Raw genomic sequence first — 19,867 nt, 5'->3', positions numbered from 1 at the left:
TACGTTTGTTTGGTCGGATAAAGTCTCGTCACACACTGCAGGTACATTTGTTGTTGTTTGCGTTTTGGGAATCCTCCTGGAAAATATCAGGAGTGGAAATCCTGGCACTCGACCAGGAATCCTCGTCTATTTATGTCTTCCTCTAAGGGGGAAGAGAGGGGTCTCCCCCAGACAGTCTGCCATTTCCTCTGCTTGTCTTTCACCGGTGTGTGTGTGTGTGTGTGTGTGTGTGTGTGTGTGTGTGTGTGTGTGTATGTGTGTATGTGTATGTGTGTGTGTGTGTGTGTGTGTGTGTGTGTGTGTGTGTGTGTGTGTGTATGTGTGTGTGTGTCCCTCTAACCCACAACCCCCTTCTGTCCTTCCCAGAGGTTGAGTTCGCTCTTTGTCAGTGAGGATTTCAGCTTAGCCTGCAAGAAGCTTTAACAGTCACGCACTGTCACATTTTCTATAGCAAACACGTTTGTTTTCGTCACCGTCAGACTTCATTCGTTTGACGTTTATTGTCTAATTTTCCTTCATTTACTGGACAGACCAGTCAGTTTATCGGCTTATTGATCTGCAGTACTCAAGCATTTCTGCTGTCTTTGCAGATAGAAAGGAGATGAATGTCCTTCTGAGCTTGATGAAAGATGATGGAAGATTTAATAATTAATGAGAAGCTGCTACGTGTGTGTATGTGTGTGCGTGAGTGTGTGTGTGTGTGTGTGTGTGTGTGTGTGTTTTAGAGGTGTGGCTCCTCGTGAATCTTTCAGCTTGGCATCTGTCTGCTGGTAGTGATCCTGCTCACACCTCTACCAGTGTTTCCTTTTGACTCCTTCTGCTTCCTGTAGTGTTTTAATGACCTGTGGCTACACACACACACAGACACACACACACTCACACACACTTATACACATACCCACCTACACACCTACACACACCCACCTACGCACACACACACACCATAAAATGCTGACAGGAGCTGGGTGGTCAGCGAGGTTTGTGTGGGAGTCAGATCAGGTTTTATTTCGCTGCGAGGCATTCAAGGACTCATTTGAAAAGGGGAATTGTCAGTTACAGTGTTGCTGAATGTCTACAGCTTCGTTCAGACAAGAATATTTATACTTTAGATACATGTTGCAGAAGCTAAAGGTCATCTGAGGACCATTTTAGCTGAGCAGCTGCAGAGCAGATTGAGACCACAAAGATCTGCATGTCAGTTCAACTTTGCCCAGTGACTGCTGAAATAATGGAAACATTTAGCCCTAATCAATAATTACTGATCCGTCTGCATGTCTGCCTTTTTGCTTTTGTGTAGGTGACCCTAATTCATGGTAACCTGCTATTAAGTCTTAATAAGCTAATGTTAATTAGCAGAACCATTTAGCTATTTGATATTTTTTCTTTACTTATTCTAAGAAAATTTTAATTGTGTTTGTTTTCTAGTTTTTCTTTTCCAGTTTAACCTACGTCTGCAACTACTGACAGTTATTTTCATTAGTGATTAATCTGCCAATTATTTTCTTGGCTAATTAATTAATTAATTTGTTAATTTTAAAATTGATTGATTTGTTGATCTATCAGCTATGAAATATCAAAAAATAGTAAAATAATTCCCACAGTTGCTCTGAATAATTTCTCTTCAAATAACTTGTCTTGTCCAAAACTCAAAGAAACTCAAAGAAAAGCAGCAAATCTTCAAATTTTAGAAGCTGGAACCAGATAATATCTGACTGTTCTGCTTTAAAAATTATCAAAAATTAACCAGTTATGAAAGGGGTGCTGAATAATTTTGTTAAACGACTACTTGATTCATTGTTTCAGCAAGAATCTAAACCAACACAAGCAAAAAGTAACGTAAAAATATACAGTAGTGTTATGTCTTTGTGTTTTATGTGATGTATTTCGGTGCATTTTTCTGATTTATTAACACACCTGTATGTCATCATGGTTCATTCTATACATTTGCATTTTCATCCTCGTCAGCGGTTGAGCCGCTCTGGGAATTTAATTCCATTCATTCATTCAGACCTGATGTTTTTTCATTCAACATCGACTCATTCATCTCAGCCGGGACAAATTAATCATGTTAGGTATTGACCCGGGTCAGGCCGTCCACTTGATAAATAGGATGCACAGTCGTTCAAAAACATATTACATCATGAAACCGTCCATTGAGATAATTTCACTGGGAATAATAAATATGAATAACAGTAGACTGATAAAGAGCAGCGCACAGATAATTCATCTGCCATCACGTAATTACTCATATACACAAATACGCATTACTGGAAGCTGTAATTAAACACTGAGTTTAAATGTATAATCATAATCATGATTTAAATTTAATTTTTTTCTCTTTTTCACCTTTTTTTTTTTTAACAATTTCTTGTTTGTAGAATCTAAAATGTTGCCCTGTGACCTGCTTGCAACACCTCGTCACATGATGTGTATGTCACTGAACTGAGAGCAGTTTAACCTCAATGTCATTTTTCCTTCTCAGAATTTTATTTCTTTTGAATTGGCTTTAAAGGTCCAAAAAAGTAAAATATCCAGTCCTATTTTGCTAAAAAAAAGAGCGGGGATTAGAGATAAGTCAGGAAAAAATGGTTTAAATGTTTTTTGCCATGTTAACAATGTGGCTCTGAAGATTGCGGTGTCGGTTTATCCAACACTTCGGTCCAGACTGAAATATCTCTACAACTGTTGAATGGATGCCATGAAATTTTGTACAGATGTTCAGGGTCGTTACCTTTTCATGTATCATCAGGTCAAAGTTTGATGTGATACTTGATACTCTATGTGAGTATTCTCTAACATTTGCTGACATGTTTAGTGAATATTCAGCTCATTGATTGTAAATAAATCTGAAAGATCAATACATGAGATGATTCCTTGTGATGTTCTTTAACTATGGAGTGCCGCCTTTTTCTGACTTTGTTCTGAAGAATAAAGACAGTGAATTTTTTTAAAGGCAAAGCAACCAGCCGAATTTCAGTGCAAAAGAAGCGCACCTGTTTCCTCTTAGTGAAAGTTGTGAGTACGTGCTGATAGACCAAAATAAAAATGGTGAACAAGATAATCATTCTACCTGCTAAACATCGGCATGCTAATATGCTCACATATTAGCATTTAGCTTAAAGAGCTGCTCTACAACCTCACAGGGCCACTAGCATGACTACAGACTTATTTCCTTCTGTATTTCCTATGGCTGGAAACCACTGACCTAAAAATCACAAATGTATGAAAAGGAGCCTTTGCAGATGACTGACACTGAGTAAGTAAATGTGACAGCCTCCAGCTGCAGTCTGGTTTTTGTGAACAGAAGAAGGTGAGAGGCCGGGACCAGGCTTCCTCCCTTTGACCTGGAAAACAGAATTTATTAGTCCCTCAGACACTTTTTGCTAATTCCATCAAGGATTTGAGCAGGAGGGGGCGACAGTTTTAGATTTACTAACTCTACTCCCTCGTTCTGATCCTCTCTGTCATTGGTTGTTTCCTGGCCTTCGGGGAATCCAGCTGGGCTTCACGGTCTGAAAGCTGCTCTGCTCCCTCTCATTTGTTCATGGTAGTTATTTATGTACCAGCTCAGCCTTTTCTTTGTCTTTGACATTTGTCTTGTCTCGCAGGTTATTATGTCTTAAATCAATCAAACCATCCGTGTTATTTAGTCTTTATTATCGTGTCATTTGCCCCTCTGATATTACTTTTTTTAAATACTCTTACAGATTTTCTGTGTGTACGAGAGACTGCTAAGCTCTTCACCCAGCCAGATTTTTTTTTGGAGTATCATAGCAGAGCGGGCAAAGACTTTCTCTGAGTCTTTCACACTGATAATCCTCTTACACGTCCATGTAGATGCACATGCAAGCACGGTCACACAGAAAATACCCAAACGTGAGCACAAAAACACGCGTTAACACACTAACCGTCATTCCTGGAATAAGGATTGGTTTTTATTGTGGTGGGAGTCTTGGTTGTAACTGAGCAACGCTGCCTGTCTCTTCTACCTCTGAGATAAGATTATTGTCCTCGAGGCAGAAATTTTTGGAGTCTCTATCCTGGAGTCGCTAATGTATTCACTCATACAGTATCTTTAATACTCTACCATCACTCCCAGCCTCGCTTGGAGCGGTTTTACTACGAAGGAAGTGAACCTCAGAGCATTAAGATCACTCCTGCCTCTGTGCATGTGTGTGTGTGTGCAAAGTGCAGGCAAGCACATCTGTGTTTCCTCCCCAGGTATGACTTTGCCTCAGCAGGGGTCTGCAGGATGTGTGTGTGTGTATCTGCAGTGAAAGCCGGTTATTGAGCGGCAGAGAGCCAAGACAGCTGAGTAGCTCCTGGCTCGGTGTTGCGGACGTCTTCTGAAAGCTTTGACCCACTTCCAAGTCCCCCCCACCCACCCACCCACCCCCAACCCCCAACCTCACCCCCACCACCCTCCCCCACTCACCCAAACACGCTGCATACTGAAGCAGCTCTGCAACAATCTGCTGATCTCGCTGCAGTGAAGCTCTGCATGCGGACGCTGGGGAGAGTGGGTGTGTCTGTCTAATAAATAAATTGTGTGAGTGTCTGTATGTGCTGCAAGGTTATGTGTGTGTGCATGTGTGAAGTTGTGTGTACAGTATGTGCAGGCTTACAGTAGGCGAAAGACTTGGGGCAAAGTCACAGAAAGTTGCTGCTTCTGCTGAATATATTAATGAGTTGTTGTTTTACCAACCAGCTACGAAACATTGAACAGCAAAGCACACAGGATGTCACAGTATAGATAGATATAGATATTAAATGGATGTAACTGCACAAGTTGGGTCAGATTTTTGTTCTGCGATATGCACAAAATCTTCCATCATTTAATGAATCTGTATTATTTTTGAGATATGGATATATATATAGTCAATTCTCTGGAAATTCAATTGAGGCACTGATACATGCAGAATAAGCAGGTCAATTTTTGCCAAATCCAGGAAATGAAATAGAAAAAATATGTGGTGCTTAGGAGATGTTAATATTCCCTTAAAACAGTCATTGATGTGCAACGTTGTCGACAATAGTCTTAAGGCTGAAACATGCTTCTCTAGGCTGCACATTGGCATGGACATGTGCACAGGGGTGTTTCTTTTATACTTGTATGTACAACGTTTGAACTGTGGAAGTAATTTTTCTCCACTTCAAACCCACTTCCCACAGGGATTTGGATCAACCACTCAGCTTGCTTGATGTGCACTTCTGCATGATGTGATCTTGAGATTTGGGAGATTTGTGACCCCCTTCTCTGCAGAGACATTTTATGTTTATCTTCACAGAAAAATCTCTGACAAATATCTCACAGTATATCATCACATTGCCCAACCCTTGTGATGTTGGTGTAAATTGTAATGAGACAAACACAAACTGTAAATGTATTATTGAAACTTTAATGTTTAAAGTAACAACTTAGAGTAACATTTAATGTTTAATAGTAATATTTCAGGCTTAAACTGGACCAACACCTTCAGTATGCAAGCAAAGAATGAGCCTTAATATATCAGTACTCTCTCTGGTCATGGTCATGAGTTGCAGACTCAAAATATTCAAATTGCATTTTAATATTGCCTCTTTATTCAGATTATTTCAGCAACATGCAGCATGTCAGAGACACTATGAGACACACTATCAATGGTTGACTGAATTAAACTGTAGCCTTTTGTAAATGATCAACTAAAAATACCAGGTTTGAACTTAAACTGTGCAGGTTTTATTTATTTATTTTACATTTTTTATGCACAAAGTTTCTATTCTACACCCATGGTCATGTTTTTGTCCCTTTCTTCCATCTTTTCAGTTTGACCATGCTCCTGAGGTTTCTTATTTAGTTTAATGTGAGCTCAACAAAGTGATTTCCTATCAATTATATTAAAATGGCAATAAAGTATTGAATCTTGCTATTTTACAACCCAAAGATTTTCAGTTTATTATCATAGAAGACTAAAGAAACCAGAAAATATTCACATCTGAGAAGCTGGAATTTGAGAATTTGAGACATTTTTTCTTAAAAAATGTCTCAAATTCGATTAAATGACTAATTCTTGCAGCTCTAAATACAGTAATTACAGTCTTGATGTGTGGCTGAAAACATTAAGGTGAACAAACAAACAGCAGTACATTAGATATCATTGCAAATTAATCATTAATTAATTAACCTCAGCAATAACAGTAAGATGAAGAAACTTAAATCACATGTAAACGGCAGGACATTGGGATGTGATGAGGGACAAAGTGAATTATTCTGCTCCACACATTGAAGCCGTGCACACTCTTGTTATTGTCAGAGCAAACAGACCTTGCTTTAAGCGGCCCCCGAGCAGGGACGGGGCCAGACGGCCGGCTGACGGGAGGGAAGCTCCACAGGGAAGCAGTGGAAACACTCTCTTAGTCATGGCCTTTAGACGCAGAGATTTAGACAGATTACAAACAAGCACACACAAGCCTGCAAGCACGCAGATGCAGAAGTGCACAAAGTCACAGGCACAAACGTAACATACACAGAGAGATTAGCACACTTTTCATTTATGGACACACACACACGCAGAGTAAGTGTGTCCACATCAACACATGCATGAAAACACAACGTTTACAGACACATTTTCTAATCTATACGATAATCAGTTAAGCGCTACTGTTTTTATTCCCAGAGAATTTCTCCACCTCGTGTGTTTCACCAGAGGCTCCTGAGTCATGTGGGATTGTTAACATCCTCTTTCCTATGAAATCCTTCTTATCGTCTGTCATCACCTACCGGGAAATAACCTTTGCTCACTGGTTTGTGTCATTATTTTGAATATCACACCAGCATGTGCGGCGGTCTGTGTTTTAGTTATTTGCATTGTAAGTGAGCTCGGAGTGTATCCTCCCTGCACACTATTACTATTACCGAATCAACACCCTCCGACTGTCTCCATCTTGTTGTCATTCGCCCTTCACTCTGTCAGCAGCTGATGTCTATCAGACTGATGTCACTCTGGACTTTTAGAGCAGCTCACTATTGAACTCCGGTGACAGGCGGTCTGTAGATCTGTATAGATGAAGCTGTTTGATGATGCTCCGTATCAGGCTGTCTGCTCAGGAGAAGTTACATTGATGAGGCTGATCAGAAAAATCAGTATTTATTGATCAATAAAACCTGTACAAACACCATCTCAACAACACAGGTTCATTTCTGGAAAAGCAAAACACATCATGCTGCTTACATTTTCATTTATTCTTTAATTTTAAGTCAAACTTGCATTTGAATTTGCCTCAGTTTTTGTGTAAGGAAATATAAACAGTAGCACTTTACTCTGAGTCCCCTATTTAGCATTTATAAGTAGTGTATAAACATGTAATAAATGGTTTATAACACACTATAATGTAGTTATGCTGTAAGTGTTTATTAAAGTACGCTCATAACTGGAGGCTGGTATATAAACAGATGATGAACGACAATATAGTAAAACACAGTTGTAATATAAAATAGGCCTATGTCTTCATAGGAGAAGTTATAATTGTTGACAAATATTTACAGTATAAACCATTTATTAAATGTTTATAAACTGTTTATAAATGCTAAATATGGGGAGTTAAAATGTATAATCTATGATGATGATGCAGCTATTTTTTTTTTTTTTTTTTGGACATATTTGTGGAAACTTTCTAATGTCCCGTTAACGTCATGTGAGATGGATGATTGAGATGATACGCATGTTAACGACGTGAAGTGTTCTTCAAGACAGTTGAATTATTACAAAGTTGGTTGTGTGAAGATCAAAATATATCACGTATCCATTCAGCTTGGGTTTTATTACACTGACTGTTGGTTTTAGGCTGATGACAGGCGTCCATATTTGTTTGGTTTTCAGGCACTTTCATATTATGAAGTGCCAAGTTAGAAATATCAGAGCTTGTTGATGTGAACGTTAGTCTGAAACATCTTAAAAACGGCTTTTAAAAAGCCAGTTTTCTAACATAAGCACTAGATGTTACTTTCGTTCATGGTATTTTGAACTTAATCTGCAGCTCTCTCAGCGCTGTCATAATATCTAAAGGAGATGGGCTAGCTAGCGTTAGCTTTTTCTTTTCATGGTTTCAGTTGTGGTGATGGAGAATGACTCACAGCAACAGGTCATCCTTTAACTTCAGCGCTCTGTACGTTACGTTGTGATTCAAATCAGCTCAAGTCTATCTGAAGAAGTCAAAACAAAAACTGAAGGAACATTTCACTGAAAAGCATGTTGTTGCAGCAGACTGCAGTGACGTTGTTTTGTCTTTGTGATCTTCCCACTGTGTTTCTAGGACTTAGTCATAGTTGCGTGTTTTCATGTGATCTCATTTGTCTGTTCCACCTCAGGTAGGGCGGAGTGTGACCGAGCCACAAAGTGACTCATTATCAGCATGAAAACTATAATTTGGGGCCCTGCAGGGTGTCATTATGAGGTTTAAAGTGCAATTTAGTGCAGTACAACATTATGTTCTGTCAACACAATAACAACCTCACTTGGTGTTCACTTTGAAAGGTCCTGAATTGCTGAATCAGTTACATACGGATGCTTTTTGCTTTCACTAAAGGTTTTACTTGTGTTTCACTCAAATGTAGAAAAATGCTACTATTCACCCTGAAAAGACACATTGATTGATCAATCATTTTACGGTTGTTTATTAAGCAAAAATGCCAAATATTTGCTGTTTTAGCTCCTCAAATGTGACGATTTTCTGTTTTTTCAGCAGATTTTGGGACCTTAGATGGATATCTTTCACTATTTGTGACCATTAATAGAGTAAATGAGTAATGGATAAATCAGAATAATTATTAGTTATAAACTTACTCTATTTACAGACATTTAGAGGTTGTCATTCATCATTTCTGACTAACTCACTCATTAACTCACCTTCTTGTTTCTGATGGCTTGTCTGCATTAAAGTGTTGCACTCATGTTGATCTAAAGGATTAATGATGGGATTTTATCCTTAAATGCAGATAATTAAGCACTGATTAAAGCTCTCATGATTTCTCTCCATCTCTTCTTCTTTCAGGTGTTGTGAGTGCAGCGCCTCGCTGTCCCACTGGTATTATGAAAAAGATGGACGGCTCTTCTGCAAGAAGGACTACTGGGCCAAATTTGGGGAGCTGTGCCACGGCTGCAACGACCCGATCACCACCGGCCTTATCATGGTAAGAGGATCCATCTGCTGACTGTCATCTCTCCTCACCTCCCCGGTCCTTTATTTGCAGAAAAACCTCAAGTTACAGTTTTTGAGCTGTGTCACTGACATACATGCAGGACACACACACACACCTGAGTCCATACATTTACCGCCTCGCTACTAGGTGTGCGCAAACATTAATATATGCACATAGGATCTGTGCCAGACCTGTAACTGACCCTGACGCCTTTGTCAGCTTTGTCAGATTGTCTTACAGACCACCGGGGCTGTTGTGACACAGGAAATCAGAGACGTTCAGGTGCGTTGATGTGGTCACTTGCACCGGAAAGCAGATAAACAACAGAATGATAAGCTGCTTTATAGAAAAGACAAGAAACGAGCATCAAAGGAGAGTCGTCAATATTTGTTGATTAGTGATGGAATCACACACACTCAAAGCTTAAAGAAACTGATTAATAATATGTTGGTGTAATAAATATGTTGTCTTATTATGTCTTATTTTCCTGATGAGTTTTCTGCTCCTGTTTGGTCATTTCTGGCTTTAATGTACCCGGTTTCTGGGGACGTTGTGGTTCATGGTCGGCGTTTTAACCCCGAAGCTGTACTTCTGTTTCTGTACACACACAAACTAAAATAACACACAAAACCGACTTCTTCCTCCTCCGATACCTCTGATACCTCAATTCAGCCGATGACATTTCCTTTTCTTTTTTTAAAATTTAAAATCATTATACATCACTACATGTACAGTAGCTTATGAGGATCATAAGGTAACATGAGGTCGGAGGTTGCAGTTGTGCAAGTGGAAACACAGAATTCTGTAATGACGTTGACAAAGAAAATGTATTTAATGTGGATTTGGTCACATCTTCCGATCTGCTTTTCTTCAAAATACAACTTTTAAAGTGATTAAAGCAGGTCTTACTGCAGCAATAATGTGATCCACATGTCACTCAGTGTAATCCAGAGATCCAGAGCCTGTAATGTGCTTTGATGTTCAGAGTCATTTATGTCACCCTGCTTCCAATACCGGATAGAGGAAGCTGTATTGTACAACAACAGAATGGTTTATGAAATGCATTTTCCTCCCTGCTCCTTCATCACTCGTAGCCTTTGAAAACTAATCCTTGTTGTTTTCACAGCACCCAGTAAATTTAGAATTATCTGCATGGCAGCAGAGCAGACGATATGAAAACCACCTCAGCTGTGTGTGTGGAAATATGTGAGGCTCATATTCTGGAAAACTACAGCCTGTCATCTTTGCATGAAGCTTATATGAGAGCGAAATTATCCACAGAGAACACTTACTGATCATTTGCATTTTAGAAGGTGTCATTCGCAGCTGACAGCATGAAATGTCCAAGTGCTTTTTGAAGTGGGATTTATTTTAAATGATCTCAATTTGTGTTTCAGTCGTACGCAGTGAGGAAGATTTAGGATTTAGGAAAATATCTATACTGTTAAATTATGTAAATGATCTGTTTATTGAAGAATAATTAGGTAGATTCAGTATATTTAGTAGAATGAAAAATTCCAGTGTAAAGGTAATGAATTGTTTCTTGAGTGACTTTTTGCTAAATCAATAAACTTCTGACTGTTGGAGGTCCTCTGATACTGATAAAATATAAAGCTGAGTGCATCCGTCGCACATAAACTACCCGCTCTGACACATTTGCCTATCGGTCAGATACTGCAGCCAGCAGCTTCTGGCAGGTCATGTGTCATTGTGTGTGTGTGTGTGTGTGTGTGTACATTTTATCATTTCCACTGCCCCCAGACTGCAGTGCAATCTCAGTAATGAAACATATAGGAGAGTATAAAGTGAATTAAGTGGAGAGATTGCTGCATTACCTCTCCTCTCTTTTCTCCTTCTTTGGTTTATTGCTCTTCTTACAGTGCAAAGACGCTGATTGACCATCTCCGCAGTTACACCTTAGCGCATTTGAGATCGGTCAGCTAATCAGGCGTTATTGCCTGTGTGGCCAGAGCAATTGTATTACCACATAGACAGACAGACCAAGGTCGGCTCCTTGTCTCTGTGCCACACCCAGAGAGAAGTCTGGTCTGACATCTGCCCAGATTAGCAGGGAAACACAATCCTATTTACAAAATTCACTGATGCCACTGCACCTGAATGAGCTACGCACTCGGCTGTCACAGTCAATGAAAACATTTCATGATGCAGCGATGACTCAGAGTCTGCAGACAGAAATGTTGAATTAGATGGTCAGCCAGAGAGGAACAATATATGAGCAAAGAAAGGAGATGTGGTGATTAATACTACTACTGATTGTCTCTTTATTCCTTTTTTAATCCTGACCTCTGAATCTTTTCATAAATATAATAGCTCAGCTCAGGTTGAGAGACACTCTAAAAGCCTGTTTGTGATGTTCATGAAAGCGTACGAGCAGATGATCATCAGCAGGGCGTTTCCTGCAAACACAAAGACCAGTGTGGTAGTCCAGAGAGCAAACAGGTCAAGGAACAAGTGATTTTTTAACATTGCATTAAACATTTTAAACATTAGAATTGGATTTGTGATCAGTATAGAGGATAAGTTGCAAGCAAGTCATTATTTTCTCAAACTACTACTTCTTTAGGTAACTACTACATCTCCGTGTTTCCTGTCTGGCTTTCTATTGTGTAATATTCAATAAAGGTTAAAAAAAAAAAAAAAAGCTCCTCACCACCTTTTGCAGCCTTGTTGGAGGTCTGCACTCTCTGAATGCCTTCGGTTTTTTACATATCATTATTACATTATCAAACACAATATCTGACAATAGCAAAGTCACCAAAGTTACAGACAATGACCAAAATACAGGATATGCACTTTGTAGTCTCTTGCTTGCTTCAGGCTTTCAAGGTCACTTGCTCTGGAGCTTTTGGCTGTTTCAGAGGTCATTAGATTGTAGATGTTCAAACTTTTTGTTATTCTGAGCACCTTTAGGACGTCTCGTCCATGTTGGCCTAAATGTTGAGCTTTAGATCTTGAATTCATCCGCGGAAACAGAGATTGATAAAACAATTTCCACTCAAGGGCCACTTACTCACTTGTTCTGGAGATTTGGACCATATGAGAGTCTTCATCAGCAAGTAAGGTTTGCACCGTTGTCATGGAAATGTAGATGTTCAAACTCTCCATGGTCATGAGCACTTTTAAGACAAAAACAAACTCCATGTTGGTTCAAGAACAAGCCAGTAATTAGACCTTGAGTGGTCAAGAATGAAGCTCAAAATAACTTGTTTCATATCGGTGAACATAAAAGATTTTCTCTCTTTTGGAAAAGTGATTCTAAATCATTTTTATTGTTTTCATAGTTAAACTGTTCAGTAACCACAGCTGCCCTGTTGATGGGGCCATTGTCCTAACTGAATATGGTCTTAGGATATTATTGTAAAGAGAATCAAGAGCAGCTGTGAGTGATTGTGTTTGTACAGTATGAACATGCTGGTGTGTGTGTGTGTGTGTGTGTGTGTGTGTGTGTGTGTGTGTGTGTGTGTGCTTGCAAACAGGTGTATGCAGATGTGCAGCATCTGCTCCTGTCAGCACTTTTCAGCCTTGAGTTAAACTAGTAGTAACTCAGCCAGAGGACGTTATTTACTGCCTTCACTGAGATTGATTTATGTTCTCAACACTGAGTTAACTTCTGTAATTAAATTCCCTCCCTGCTCTGTCAGATAAATCTCATCCCAGTGATCTCCACATTATTCAGTTTAGAGTCAGTCAGTCTTTCTTCTACCAGCTCAGGTCAGATGGGAGCGCGGCCAGACATCGACCTGGGCCTGTTGGTGGTTCTGGTTTCTCACCGTCACTGTTACACTCTGTCATCAGCCTGCTCTTCCATTTTAAGCTTATAGATGATCAGTGAATTCAACCTGAAGAGACCAACAAGACTTTAAGGATGGCTTCAACTTTTCACATTTAATGACTGAGTGATGATGTAGCTGAGTTTATGTAGGTGAAGATGGAGTTAAATTGATCCCCGACGCAGGAACAGGTCGGTTAATTCTGGAGTGGAAAAGGAAATAAAGATTAATTGAATGTGAGAAATTTATGAGCTGGTTTAGGAATAATTTTAGGAAGAATGAGGTTTAAACTGACTGGATGAAAGGCTACAGAAACATAATTTGGTGTGTGTGAGGAGATCTGACTTTTGTAGCTGAACATGAAGGTCACGACTTAATGACAAGTAAAAAGTTGTTTCTTGCAATAGATTGAAAATGATGAATGAGTCCCAAACTGTTTGCGCCATTTTTAGTGGTTTTAGAGTCAAGCTGATTAAGCTGATTAACCTTGGCAGCACCGAACTGAACCTTTATCTGGCAGTCCATCAAGTCCTGTTTATACGACCAAGAAAATAATGAATTTGCTTTTTTCTTTATGTTCTTTGTTCTACTGGATCCACAAAAGCTTTTTTCATTCATTGAGGGTTTGGCCCGACTAGCCTTTTGTTAAATCTTTGGGACTTTCTTTGCTTCTGGTTTTCATTGTTAGTTTCTAAAAAATTCAAGAAGTCTCAACACTTTAAGGTGAAATCTAAGAGTTTCCCCTGATATCACAAAAGCTTATGATTCTTTGGGGGTTTTTTTTTTGGCTTCATGTTGCCCTTTTCCAACTCTGAAAACCCAAATCACATGTTTTAAAGTTATGTAATGTGCCGTAGCTTCCCTGTCACCCCCTCTCTGTATCAGTTATTAATTTCTGTTTCAATCCGCTAGTTTCATTTCAATCTTTATACATTTCTGTTATTGGAGCACTATGTCAAACAAATAAGAAAAGTATCTATGACATGGTGTTTCCAGTGTAAGATACACAGTTAGCATGTTTTGTGCCATGTTCTAGTTTTATTAAATAACTTCAGACAGTTTCATTATTAAACTCAATGAATCACCAAAAAGTAATGAGAGACAGCAGCTTGGCTTCAGTGCCTTCTTGCTTTAGTTTCGTCCCGCCATCATGACTGGTACAGTATACTAAAATTGTCCTACACATGTGGTTAGTATTGAGAAATTCTTACATTGTTCTGGGTTGGAAATCAAATCAATGGAAAGTCCCAGAACTGTAGTGAACTTTATCAACTCCCACGGGTGTGATGTAGTTTTGTGTTTCAGGGGGATCTGCCAGTTGTTTCTGTTAACGCCTGGTGATCGTTCTGTCTCTAAGTAAAGACAAATGTGTTATATAAATGTTGGGAAATGGTATTTGTCAAGATGTTCAGATTGTGATATTAGTAACAGGATTGGCTGTTGATGATCTCATCAGTGATGCTGAGCACAGCACCCTGTCACAATGTACAAATTTGTTTTGCATAACATTTATGAAAAGGGAAAGTTTTTCTTTCATTTTGACTCCTCATGAAGGTCTGAGGTCAGGCTCACATACAGAGCAGTGCCCTAACGTAGCTGCTGATAAAGATATTTCAGCTGGATGGTTGTGTGCTGTGAACTTCTACATTTATGTAGATGGTTGATCTTTTATTCACTGTGTGTTTTTTTTGTTTTGTTTTTTTAATTTAAATGTTTCAAGCAGCATCGACACTTTCAAATTAAAGGAATCATAACCTGACCAGTGATCTTTAGCATATTCTTATTTTAGAGACGTGTTTAGCATTTCCTCTTTCCAGTGTGGCAACACTGACGAAAGCAACGCCATGGGTAGACTGAAATCCCCCTGTGGGGGCACCGCTGTGGCCTGTGGGTTTCACTTCTCATTTGACTGCCTGCATGTCTGAGTAAATACAACTTTTTGTTTAAATTTATATTTTTATCTACGGGTGTGTTGTTAATGTTCAGGTATTTAACATGAAGTCACTACAACAACCAGTTTACCAAATCAAAGCTTCAAACTCTCAAAGTTAGTTAGTTTGAAAGATTTCTTCTTCCAAAATTTGCCCCACAATTTTTCAAGTTTGTCTTAAAACAACAGTCAGGTGCCCAAATGTATACTGAACCAGTTTTGCTTGCTGTCATCATTCCTGGAGAGTCATACCAGACATTAAAAGGTCCCCTCCTGATGTGCTTTCAATGTGATGGGGGCTGGAGCTGATATGAGGCTCCAGCAGACTGAGTTAGTCAAATTAAGTGGATATATTTCAAAGTCACAGTTGTTTTTAGCATAAAATTTCCTCTTTGTGTTTCCTGGAACAGTGTTCACGTGTTGAGCTGCAGTGGGAGGATGGTACAGTCAAATGTTTCATACTTTCTCATTCAAGAGGGCAGTAAAGTGTCCAAACTTTTAACTGGTACTGTATCATTACACAGAATATAAAAGAGGGGATTTTTCTTCTGAAAAGACTGATTTGAGTTACTCAGATGGCTGAAGCTTCATATTAACTCATTTTAAACTTGACTACATATTTTTAGGAGGATTTGGATTTTGACCCCCATCACTTCATCAGGATAGGTGTGTTATTGGCCAGGATGAACAAGAAAAACCTGTTTCAGTGTTCATATGGACACCTATGGACATTATTGCTTAACATACATAAAAATTTCCCTAAATTTTCCCTAAAATTTTTGTAAATGGGCATATTTGTGATCATTGCATTCCTGGATCTTTTTTGTTTTTTGTTTCATCTTGTTCCTTCAGATAATTGACCAAATGCAAATGATTGCAAGATATTTGTATTTATATTGAGACAAATACTCAAATAGAATCAAAATCAAAGAGGGAGAACTTAGTTTCAGACTCATCAATGCAAAAAAATCATACGCAGAAAAATTCCATTATCGAATAAATTGACACCGTCAATACCATTAGTTGGTTTTGAGTAAAAGTTACTCAAAAAAAGTTATGGTCTTGTAAAAAGTTACAAGCTTATTAGTATTTCTTGTGAGGTGAGAAACTTGCTCTATTCTTTAGAGCTGCAACAATTAATCAATGAATCGATTAGTTGATCAACATAAAATTAATCTTCAACTATTCTGATCATTTTTCAAGCAAAAAACGCCAAATAATGTTGTGTTCCAGCTTCTGAAATGTGACAATTTTCTGTTTCTCTTGGTCATACACAGAATGACAGTAAATTTAATATTCTTACATTTTAGACTGTAAGAAGAAACGCAAGAAATTACACATGCAATTACAATTTTTTTCACTATTTTTTTTTAACATTTCATAGACCAAACGATTAATTGAGAGAATAATTACCAGATTAATTGAAAGAGAAAATAAAAGTTAGTTGCAGCCCTACTTATCCTGTACATGAACTATGTTTTCTGCACATTAAAAACATGCAGGAAGTTACTGAACATCACAGACTGATGATGTTTAAAAGTTAATGTATGCAAGGGTGGAATTGTTCTTGAAGTGTCGGACAATTATGAGTAAAAAAAAAAGAATATATATCAAGTCAAAAAATGTGGTGACTTTTGATTTAAGCCCAGTATCTTGATATTAGACTGTAGAAGTGGAGAAATTGATACCTAGCCTGTTTTAAGACTGATGTACAAATACAATATTGTGTAATTGTGTATTAAAACAATCAGAACTAAATTATAACCAACAGCTGAACTCTGCAGGAAGCTTTTTAAGCAATCTGATCATTCAAACTAACTTTGTGGTATCATCTGTATGCTGACCTGTTACACAGATATTTCCTGTACTTTACTCTGGAACTGTCTCTAATGCTGCTCCCATAACTCCCACAGTAACTTAATCATGTTTTCCCTACCAGCCATCTCTCCCTGCAGTCTGTCTCCTGTATGTCAACATAATAACCAACAGGCAGTGCAGAGAGTGCATCTGACTGACTATTAATATCTGCCCACTCAGAAGCTTGTAAATGAGGGGAGGGATCGACATTGACATGCAGGACATGTTGATGGCATTAGCTAAAAGTGAGAGGACAAGGACAGAGACACATAGTTGACGTGGGAGTGACGCAGCAGCAGAGACAAACCTGGGAAGAGAGATTGTACGAGGCCTGAGAAGAGAGGAAGGACGGAGCCGCACAAGCACATCACATGTCCTGATTTACCTTCTATGCTGTGTGACTGCAACCTTTACTCGACATAATCACAATGTAATAATATTACACCTGTCCTACATGTGACTCAGGACTGTGTTGCTGTTGGAAGTGGACATTTAGGTTGTTTCCTTACTTTCATTTTCATGTGAAGTCCTACAGTTTGTCATCTGATATCTAGATTAGTGTAGCAACAAGATAAATATTAGTTATCTGTTTATCTACTGACTACTTACAGTATTTGATTATTTAACTTATCAGTCTACAAGATGTTAAACATTGACTTGGTCAGTCTTGGTCAGTGAACAGTATAAAGAAAAAGATAAGTGACATATGTGTCCTGTCCTATAAAATCAAAAAATGTGTTTTAAAAGAAGTTACAATAACAAAGACCCTCAGCTTTATGTAGTTCATATAATTTAGTCAATTAGCAGCAAAAGTAATGATAATTTTGATAACCAAGTTGTTTATCAAGTCATTCATCAAAAATGTCAAACATTGGCTGCTTCCACTCCCTCAATTGTAAAGATTTGCGGCTTTTCCATGTTTTTTAAAAAATATTTTTATTATATCACTGTAACTCACAAATTTTTGGTGCATCGGTTGGACAAAACAAGCAATTTGAAGTCACCACCTTGACCTCTTAGAATGGCAATGATGGCAATTTTTCACTATTTTCTGACATTTAGTAATCAACAGATTAATAGATAATGAAAATAATCATTAGTTGCAGCTCTAATCAGAGCATGTTATTGTGATCAAAGGGACAAACATATATACACTGTAAGTTAAGTTATTTACTCCAGTGTACTGCACTCTGTTTTTACCTCTCATTAAAGCATTGAAACAATGCTGTTATAGCTTTAGTATAAAAAAAATAAATGCATCTGACTATATAACATCAACAAAATAACAAATGAAAAATAGTATCACATTATTCCTCCACATGACATCTCATAAATTACGTGTATAACTGTCACTCTCCGGTTTCACAATGTGGTTGCAGGATGGAAGAAGAAGGAGGAGGGCGAGGAATTTGCTGAAGACACTGGGGGGTTAGAGGAGGTGGGGGTGGGGAGGGTGGGATGGGCTGAAAAAGCCAGCCGGCGCGTGTGCAAGAGTGGGCGGGTCCAAACAGGAAACGATGAGGTCATAGAAAAGTGAGAGAGAAGAGGAAAGCAGGGTGGGAGGGGGGGAGAGCGAGGAGGGCTGACATTGATTCAGAGATGAGCTCAGCTGCAAAGGCGTGGGCCGCCCTCTCTCCCCCTCTCTCTCTCTCCTCCCTCCCTCCCTCCTCTGGCAGCTCTGTCTCTCTGCCCGGTTTGGCCGCTGCCAGTGTTTTGTTGTGACAGCAGGGGGATCGCCTGCCTCAGTAGAATGAACTAGAACAGCGCAGAGAGACGCCGGCTCTCGCTGACATGGTGGGAGACTTGTTTTTCTGGAGCTTCTGCTGTCTCAGGCTGTGGAAAAGGGATAAGAAGGTGAGGCTGTTCATTGCCACTGTTGCTGCCGGTTACTGGGTGTCTCATGGGTGATATATGGTCATCCATGAGCCGGCGAGGAGGCAGGGAAGCACTGTCTCAAGTGGTTGCTTCTGCATGGGCTCTTTCCATCTTTCATCTCTTTAAATTTGAAGCTGAAGCATGTTACTGTACGCTGTTGTGTTTTGTGTGTCATTTTAAACTGGGTCAGCGTATTGCTTTCTAATTACTGATCTGTTCCTCCTCTTCTTTTTTTTTAATGAGGCGCTCCAGTTTTTTCTTTTCTTTTTTTTTTTTTTCATGTCATGAAAAACTGATGAGCCATGGCACGCATGCTATTTTTAGAGAGCATTCTTCCTCAGATAAAAGTAGGATTCAGCGTCCGAGTGCATGCTTTGCAGTTGTCATGTCTGATACCTGTGTCACTGCACAGTGTTATTTTTATTTACCACCCTCTGTACACGCAGGCCTCACTTTAAACAGTTTCCTCATTTATCTACAGATAGAAGGGAGGCTGAATATATTAACCGCGTTTCTAAAGCAGAGGCCTGTGTATACTGTGGTTCTGTACTGTTTGTGACAGAAGGGGGTTTCCATTCAGAGAGCATCAATGTGGTCTTCTGTCTTCTCTCTCAGGCTTTCAGTGTAATTGTATTTGCTGTAATCATGTCTACTGTAGCTTGAAGGTCTATGAGGGTGATCACGCCTTCCTCTGACTTTATTTCTCAAACAGCCTTGATTGCTGTGTTGTAACACGTCTTGGTCACATTTATTTAAGCTTCATGAAATCCTTTTGACACATTTTTGGAATTTGACCCAGTTGTAGGTCTCGCTTTGGGTTGAGTATCAGGTACCTAATGCACGTGTTGTTTTTACTATCGCTTCAAAACATCCAGCATGAGGTCATTTTTCTAAACATACTTCTCAGTCACATATGGACTCTGTTTTTGAGTTTAGCCAACGCAGGAGGCTCGTAGTAAAGTCCATTACATCAAACATGAGGTTAAGCAGAGCCAGATCTCCTGTAATTTGCTGAGGCCATTCAGAAGCACTGTAGCATTGTTGATATGAGGTCATCATTCCACATTTAGCCCGAGCTGATTGAAGTCAGAGGTTCTGACTGGTGTTAATGTGAGACTTGAAGAGATAAAGAGACCAGGAAGCATGTAGAGGTTCATGATGAGGTCCTCCTGTGTATAAATACACACAGATATCTACATCCTCATTCATACTTGATGCAAATTGCAACATATCACA

The 19,867-nt window shown here is 39.0% G+C and overlaps 1 protein-coding gene across 3 annotated transcripts in view; it reads left to right on the top strand.

Moving 5' to 3' along the window:
- limk1a (LIM domain kinase 1a) overlaps positions 1 to 19,867 on the top strand; it is a 57,496-nt gene that overhangs the window by 20,456 nt on the left and 17,173 nt on the right. For 2 of the 3 annotated variants that reach the window (XM_067594667.1, XM_067594668.1), the window contains one exon: positions 9,031 to 9,169. In XM_067594667.1, coding sequence (XP_067450768.1) covers positions 9,031 to 9,169 — 139 coding nt within the window. Of the gene's footprint in view, positions 1 to 9,030; positions 9,170 to 18,441; positions 18,611 to 19,867 lie in introns of those variants that run through there. The other variant, XM_067594669.1, reaches the window with a different exon arrangement.

Source organism: Thunnus thynnus, chromosome 7 (assembly GCF_963924715.1).
Source record: "Thunnus thynnus chromosome 7, fThuThy2.1, whole genome shotgun sequence".
In the NCBI taxonomy this organism is placed as follows: Eukaryota; Metazoa; Chordata; class Actinopteri; order Scombriformes; family Scombridae; genus Thunnus; species Thunnus thynnus.
This window is presented reverse-complemented; position numbering and strand designations above follow the sequence as displayed.